The sequence below is a fragment of the Loa loa genome (assembly GCF_000183805.2).
Source record: "Loa loa unplaced genomic scaffold supercont3.77, whole genome shotgun sequence".
Classification (NCBI taxonomy): domain Eukaryota; kingdom Metazoa; phylum Nematoda; class Chromadorea; order Rhabditida; family Onchocercidae; genus Loa; species Loa loa.
This window is the reverse complement of record NW_018108257.1, coordinates 108567-117172: the sequence shown is the minus strand read 5'-3', so window position 1 is coordinate 117172 and position 8606 is coordinate 108567. Positions and strand designations below refer to the sequence as shown.

At 32.6% G+C, this 8606-nt stretch overlaps 2 protein-coding genes across 2 annotated transcripts; both read left to right on the top strand.

Annotated features, from left to right (window-relative positions):
• Positions 1 to 604: 604 nt before the first annotated feature.
• Positions 605 to 5379, top strand: LOAG_02706 (hypothetical protein; the record flags this gene model as incomplete). The annotated part of the gene is made up of 5 exons (XM_020446098.1): positions 605 to 618; positions 855 to 1030; positions 2569 to 2669; positions 3382 to 3566; positions 5166 to 5379. The coding sequence occupies 5 exons, from the start codon at positions 605 to 607 to the stop codon at positions 5377 to 5379; spliced, it is 690 nt and encodes a 229-aa protein (XP_020303519.1).
• Positions 5380 to 6446: 1067 nt separating this feature from the next.
• On the top strand, positions 6447 to 8105 carry LOAG_02705 (hypothetical protein; the record flags this gene model as incomplete). Its single annotated transcript, XM_003138242.2, has 3 exons — positions 6447 to 6824; positions 7078 to 7265; positions 7941 to 8105. The coding sequence occupies exons 1-3, from the start codon at positions 6575 to 6577 to the stop codon at positions 8103 to 8105; spliced, it is 603 nt and encodes a 200-aa protein (XP_003138290.1). The 5' UTR covers positions 6447 to 6574.
• Positions 8106 to 8606: the final 501 nt, after the last annotated feature.

Genomic DNA, 8606 nt, shown 5'->3' with positions numbered 1-8606 from the left:
AATAATAAATAATAATAAATAATAATAATAATGATGGTAATAATAATAATGATAATAATAATAACAATAATAATAGTAGTAATAATAATAGTAATAAATAATATTAATAAGTAATAATATTGATAAATAATGATAATAATAAATAATAATAATAACAGATAATAATAAATAGTAATGATAATAATAAATAGTAATGATAATAATAAATATTAATAATAGTAATAAATAATAATAATGGTAATAAATAAGTAAATAAATAATAGTAGTAGTAGTAATAATAATAATAATAAATAATAATAATAATATAGTAATAATAATAATAAATGATAATAATATAGTAGTAATAATAATAAATAATAATAATATGGTAATAATAATAATAAACAATAATAATGATAATAATAATAAAATAAATAATAATAATAGTAAATAATAAATAATAATAGTAAATTTGAACTTGAATCACATTAAAATCAAATGTATTTTTCTTTTACTTTTAAGCGAAAAATTTTCTAAAATGTTTCATAGATTCATCGGACATTAATGCTGAAATCGTTACCATTATTAATTAGATTTTACAACTGGCAGCTAGGAGTTGCTGGGGATGGCTGAGGGAAGGTAACTGAAAGAATTTTCGTCAAATGCCGTCTTTCAATTCAACAAAATGTGTCGATCACTAATGCTGATATATTCATTTGTGACAACTTTGTCGCAAACTTTGTCAAAAACTTTCGCAAGTGTCAGTAAGACAGTTTCGCTTCTCATATATTATTAAAACCTGGAAATCTCAGAATTTTGATTTTACGTAAGAAAAAGAAATGAAAGGATTTCATCATTTTATGTTGGTTTTGCAGTGGCGGAATAGCACTTTGCCTCAGTCCAGAAGGTCGGCGTAATGGTGAGGCTCTTGTAAGATTTGAAGATTCCGAGCAACGTGAACTGGCCCTCAGAAGGCATCGGCATTTCCTGCACAACCGCTACATTGAAGTGTATCGCGCTACAAGAAACGATTTTTTACAGATTGCTGCAGGTTAGTGATTTCTACAGTAGTGCCAGACTTTTCAAAATAACTCAAAATTACGATCAAGTTTTTTACAGAATAAAGTTTTTTTCTTTCCGTAAAGTTATTATGTGATCACTGATCTTCGTAATACTAGGAGTAGGCCAAGAAACATTTTGCAAAGTTTTGAAACGGCTCATTCAAATTTTGAAATTTTAAGGGCATTTTAAAACTTTTGGAAAGAGTTTTATTTGTTATTTTTTAAAATGGGTGTTGTGAAGGGTGGAAGTAATAAATGTATTGCCTTTGGTGCCGTATTGCTGTTTGTGATGTTCTTTAGATCTCCCATTATTTATTCAAACAGTAATGTGTCGATGTATTGTTTGCATGTGGTGAAGCCCTGTAGATTGTGTATATGTTTCGTTGTCGTATTTGCTTTTCAAAAATTGTCGATGTTGTATACGGCAGCCGTAAACACAACAGCAGGAAAAGTAGTACCGATGAAAGAGGCTCTTTTTATTTTAATATTTGGGAATATAGAGTATTATTTCATTTGTGGATAATTTGTCTTTAGAAAAGGTCAGATCACAGAAACAAATAATCTTTGGAAATGGAATGTTAGTTCGTTCACTTTGTTATTAGTTAATATTTACTCATTTCTTCGAAATTATAAAATCACCGTGCATAAAACTGAATGATGAACATGAACTGGAGGTAATAAGACAAGAAACTATTACTCTCTTCACTGGTTTTCCATTTCATTCTCATTTATTACATTTTCACGGTTTTAGCGCATTTGAATGGGTAAATTTCCTCAATATCAGTAAATAATATTATAGTAAGATTCGGCCAGTTCAAGGATGTATCTGAAGGTAAATTCGTAAGTCAACCGCAAATTTCCAAAATTTGGGTGACATGAACTTGAAAGTACACTCAGAGAAGCAAATTTTGTGCTGTTAGTTTTATTGTGAATCGTTAGTGGGCAATGGATGAATTATAAAACCTCTTATGAAGGTGTAGAATTAGTAGAAAAAAGAAAAAGAAACCTCTTATGAAGGTGTAGAATTAGTAGAAGGAAGAAAAAGTACAGAGGCAGACGGAATTTAGGACGATTGTCACAGCAGCTATTCAAACTGCATGCAGTATGCATCCGTAAAAAATATCATTTTTCCCATCCATTCAGCTGTTATGGTGGTTGGACACCTGAATAAAGCTCGGCAATCTTCCTATATAATAATGTTTTGGAAATAAGGTTGCTTAATGGGACAGGTGTATTGAAATCAAGCATTTCAGAAGCCCAGTTTTTGATTTCTACCGTACTTCCCTTTTAGTACCGATCTAGCCCATACTTTCCTATAGGTAGATAGGTAGGTATCTATTTTCGTATCTATCCTTCTCTAACCCGCTATCGTCAATGCTCGCTCTCCTTCTACCTCTTCCCTTTTGCATAAATTTATAGTTTCATTGAATTTTCCTACTGGCTTCTTGCCTATTCTACACCTATCTGATCTCGCTTTTCACTTCCACCGTTACCATCATTTACATTCCCGTTACCACATATATTGCAGGCTCCAACTCAGAAGCAGTGCGCTTTGTAAGCCGAGGTAGCACAGGTGCCATGATTGTTCGTATGCGGGGCCTTCCGTACGATTGCACTGAAGCGCAAATTGTTAGTTTTTGTTCCAATTTTCAAAATCTAATATATTTGTAGACTAAGACTCTCTTTTCAGTTGAATTTGGAAATTCAAACACTTCGCGATAGTAGGCTAAATCAAATCCCATGTGGCGCATTTAATTTGAAATTTGAAATAACACAGTTACTAAAATTTGAAGTAATTACTTTTAAAACAAAGTAAAATACTATTAAATAACCCTTCCAAGTCTTTGAAGATAACTAGCATTAGTGTATGCAAAGTGATTCAAAAACGGTTAGATTTTATCAGTTACTAAATATGGTCGGGATTTGAACCGAGATTGAACAGCAGTAGGAGAGCTGAGCAAAAACCAGCAGTGATTTCCCAGAATATCCCACTGTAGAAAAAAATGGAAACATCGAATGGGTATATTGCGAATGTCCCGCAAAGTACCAGTAGACCTTTCATTCTCTATGTTTTGGATACATCTGCTGTCTTGCGTGAATACTGTGAAAGTAATATAGGGTATTACTGAATACTGTGAGTAATACAGTGTATTACATCTCAGTCGAAGTAGTTACATCCGTGCAGTCTTAATACTTTGTAATGCCAGTTCTTTTAATGAAGAATTTCTAAGCAAAGAACTTATAATCAAGATTGGAAAATGTAAAATTTAGATTATTCGGAATTTGAATATTCGATGGTCTGCCACTTTTTCATTTTCATTTTCTTTTTCTAGTCTTTCAGCTTGAATTTTTCGCGGAGGGTGAGAATGGTTGTAAAGTAACAGATGGCGGTATATTATTTGTGAATAAGAGTGATGGTCGACCAACCGGTGATGCTTTTGTAATGTTTGATAGTGAGGAAGCTGGCCAAAAGGCGCTTACAAAGCACAAACGTACCATTGGCACTCGGTATATTGAACTTTTCAGGTAAGTCATTTAATATTTAATCTTTTTTTGAGCAGAAACTGAAACTTGAGAAATTGGAAGGCGTGAAAACGAGTTCATCATCTAAATTATGTAACAATTTATTTTACCTGAAAAGTATTCTTAGTGAGATTACGGATGAATCCTTCCTTGAAAACCTCCTAAGCTCCGTGTAATAAGCTTCGTATCACGATTATCATTTTTTCTTAATCCAGATCAATCGTGGAATTTCAGCAATAAACAAAATAGCAGGAGGTAAAGGGAAGAGATTAATTTTCTCTAAAATTTTTGCTGAAATTCTTATGATAATGATAAAATCGTTCTCTAACTTATGCTCTCCCTTCTCGCCTAACTTTTTATTAATTTTTAAATGGCCTAAATTAGGATAGCAATTTACTAGAAATATAGACTGTTACTAGTGCAATACACCATGCCCTTAGAAAACTTTTTTTTAAATTTCTAAGACGCTGTTCATTAGTTTTTTCCTGTTCCTCTTTGTCTGGGAAGTACAATTTTCCATTTCATAAGCAAATATTACAAATATGTTGATGATATGTAAATGGCATGTTTAAATGAAATGTAGAGAATCTTATAAGGGACCACTGAAAATATATTTATTGTACAAGATGTTGAGGAAAAAAGTGAAATTTCATATTTAAAATTGCATATCTAAAATGCCATAAGAAGTGAGATTGCATACGAAGAATTCCTAATCGATATCGAGCATTCTAGGATATTCTCATCTTCGATTAAATAACTACTGGAGATTTGTAGTTCCATGATTTGGGTCTTATAACTTCGAAGAATTTCAGCAAAGTCCAGCATATTAAATAAATAGCTCTTTTTGCTTTTATCGGTATCTGCGACCGAAATACTACCGCAGATTCCAGCACTAGGGTAGTAAAACTTTGTGATTTCAATTTTAAAGATTTAGTTTCACAAATTATCTACATACAAATTTTGTTCTACACCAGTTTGAAGCTTAAACTATCCTTTCTGCAAGACTGAAATTAGTGAATTAAATAACATCGTACTTCTGGCTTTCTTTTATTTAAATATGTTTTCTAATTTTTCGTAAATTTGAATTTCTTGACTCAAATGTATTTACATTTCATTGGATTCATAGGGCTTACCTGACAGATAACGTCATCTGGTCGATTCAACAACTGATAACAGTTCATAGACACTATAGTTTACAATATGTGTCATCTGTTAAATGACATTTGTGAACGATTCCATTAGAATTGTGTCATATATAAAATTCCGACTTTCATGCCCTTTTATTAAAAAATGTTGTGAAGATTTAGTAGATTTCTTCTATATGCCAGTCCACATTTTCGGTTATCATGATTGTCCGACCGACAATTTTTTTCCAAAATTTGAAGAAAATTTCTTCTGTCTATCCTTTATTTGGCTAGTTTTACTCAATTTCTTGGTTACTTTAGCTTGGGCCCAATGAAGAAGATATACTTAAGTATACTAAACTTGAATTATTCACAGTTACTTTATAAAGTCTTTTCAGTTGTCATTTTTTGCATGAAATGCATGCATTATTTCCTGAGATGGACTTGCTGCATAAATTTAAAGTCAGCTCATTTATAGGTCGACCCAAGCAGAAGTACAACAAGTGGTTAATCGAAATTTGGAAAATGACCAACGCATGATAGTTCATGGTAGTAGTAGGAAGGACTGTATCAGATTAAGGGGCCTTCCTTATGAAGCTCATGTAGAAAATATTGTCGAATTTCTCGGCGAAACCGCCCGGCACATTATGTTCCAGGTAAATAGAACTTGTAATTCATGCAGTCATGGATGACAAATAATTGGCTTGAATACAATTAAGGTTGATTACTTCCAAAACAAATATTGTACTTAGTAGCTAATTAATTCTTAATTATTTCAAGTGATATGTGATCATCCGGTTGAAATTAGAAGGGCTTATGTTATGGAATTAGACATTGCTAGTAAAGTTAGTCAAAAGAATTTTAACTTCTCCTGCTGCGTAATTGAAATGATAAATCCTCAGTTTATAGCATTAAATGAATCTTAAACCTTAACAGTTTTTGTGTTTCTAATTGCAATTATATTTTACGATTTATTTTAACTCATCGGAATTGATTTTATTTTTATTAGACCCTTTTTAAATTAAAAGTGATTCGTTCCGAAACGAAACCTTTGAGCTTTTGGTGTGATAAAATTTGTAACAACTGATTTTTAATCTAAAAATAAAAAATGTGCATCAATGAAGAGGAGGACACAGTTTGGTGACATATAATCCTCTTATTAGGCTTGTTTTATAGCAAATATAAACACTGCTTAACTGTATGAACCATATTAAATATGGAAATACCTCTTCCCCTTCCTAGCCCTTCCCAATAAAATTAATTACAAATAGATATCTAAAATGAAATGAATAGAATAAAAAGAATAGATAATAAAAAAATGGAGTAAGAAGGAGAAGAGAACGAGTTGGGTAAATTATAAATATAATAACTGTATCAGGCTTTTCAGCTTGCTTATGTAACAATATACTACTCCTCCGGTAAGGAATATCAGATGCAGGCGGTATCTTTTCTCCTTTTATCTTCGTACCCTTTTCTTCCTTATTAACTACTTTGCTTCTTCTTTGTCTGTTTGTCACAAACTTTCCTTTTATAATTTCAGTTCGGAATATCTGGTTAACAGAGTAAATGGGTCGTTTTAGCAACAACGATATTATCTTGTAATTATCACCTTTTCCTCCATCTACTTTTACCTCTTCTTTTCGTATCTTTTGTTTTTTTTTCTCTTTCTTCGTCATCTCCCATCATTTTCGAGATTGAGTAATACCTCATAAATAAGTTCCCAGGTCCTGTGCAAGAATCCGAGGGTTGAACGAGAGTCTTGGCTGAAGGAACAGTGTTTACCTTTTAACTGATCATGATAACAACAATGATGAGAGTGATAAGAGTACGATGACATTAACGATAAATATTATAATGATGAAACGATAATGATGAGTGGTGTTGATAATGTTTCATGGAGTGCATATGGTATATAATGCACAAGGTCATCCGAGCGGAGAAGCTTTCATACAAATGGATTCGGAGATGAGTGCAGCAACCGCTGCTGCATTAGCTCATAACAAATATATGCAAATAGGAAAGAAACAACGATACATCGAGGTGTTCCAATGCAGCGCAGAAGATATAAATTTAGTTCTGACAAATCCGCCATTACCACCACAATTTATTCTGCAGCCAAGACCACTCTTCCCACAACGTAAGTTAACTCACATTGTACACTACCAATAATAAGGCTTCTAGCATTTTTTCTTGAAATATTCATGCTGTTATGCGATAAGAATTCGATTTAGATAGGATTAGTTATCTATGAGAGCTAACCTGAGCCGTTCAGGAAAAGAGGTTCGAAAGCATTCAAATTTCCCTAAAGTTTCTTTAGAATCATTAAAGAAATTGTTAAAACAACGCTGTTCTAATGGTACTGTAATTAAAAATTGGATGTGTTATTTCAGAAGCTGTTCAAAGTTTGGTACCAGCAATAGTACCGCCATTTACACCATTGTATTGGCCATGTCTTAGTCCACCAGCGTCACCATGTATCTATCCGCTACAATCGCAACCTGGTCTAGTCTTGGTTACCGGACTTTGTCCAAACATTACACCACAAGATATTTTCGCATATTTTCAAACTAATCCGGAGGTTGCTCCCCTAATTTACTATTCCAATTATTTGAATGAGAACTTAAAAAAATAGTGGAAAAGATTTCTTCTTTATAAATTGGAAAAAAAAGAAAGTCAATTCCCCACTATGAGACGAAATATTATTGTTAGTGTTGATTTGATGACATGTGGAACGAAAACAGTAACACTTGAAGAGAGAGTATTGTGGTAAGACTGAACGAGAAGTTATGGGGCGATAGAAGGAGGAAAGAAAGAGAGGCAAGCTTATACACTTCAAATTTATTCTGAAGTAGAAATGATTCAGACCCATCCCTCTTTTTCATGCGGCACACTTCCAGAATTTCTTGCTAGGAAGGCCGCGATAAGGTGAGATAGTGTTTGCTATTTTAGGAAGGTTACTTCGAATTTGATTTGTAGGATTATACAAGATATCATTATGTTAGAACAGAGTATTATATTTTGGTACATATTTCTGAATAGTTTTACGTGAAAAAAATTTTAACTAATTTGAACATTTTCGGTAAAAATATTTAGTTTAATATGTCTGCAAGGATCAATGACGTCCACTCATCGGCCATACTGACAGCACTCTGGATTATATTAACTGATACAGTAGTTAAGTGATTAAAAAACAATACTGAAGAAGCCATTCATCTTCTAGCGTTATTCCAAAAACTGAAAAGTTAAATTTTAGGTAGCAATTGAAAGTGTTCAAATGTTGCGATGGGGAACGGCACAGTATGCAGGCGAAGCGCTGGTACGCTTCCGCTCACGACTGGATGCAGAACGAGCTCTTGCAGAGCATGTTGGTGCTCAACTTGGTACCATACCATTGAATCTTTCACTTATACATACCTGATCTGATTGTACAAACACTGCTCCGTCTCTTTGTCATTCTTCTAAAGTTTACGACATTTGCATGTTATGCAAATATTTGCTACTTTTTGAAGTTTCGACAATTCAACATTATTCAGTCAGAAGTTATGTATTAGACCAATTATTTTTCCAGTTCTGTTTATTTGTGCCATCATTTGGATATAACGCACATAAACGAATCATAATCGTTTTTTTCTTAGATTAAACTAATGTAATGATGTCACTCGCAAATTTCTTAATCGAATAAAATTTGCTGGTTTTATTTTCCATTTCAGATATTGTAATTTATATAAAATTTTATATGAATTCATTTTGCTCACTAGTTAAATTATTACCCAAATAATGGCGGTACCTTACTTTGTGCCTCACTTCTCTGTTTTCCCACAACTTTTTTTTCAGTTCTTTTGTATTTCGAGTTTTTCTTACCCAAGTAATTTACAGGTGTTCCTTTAATATTAGTTCCTTTTAACTTTGTGACATCATT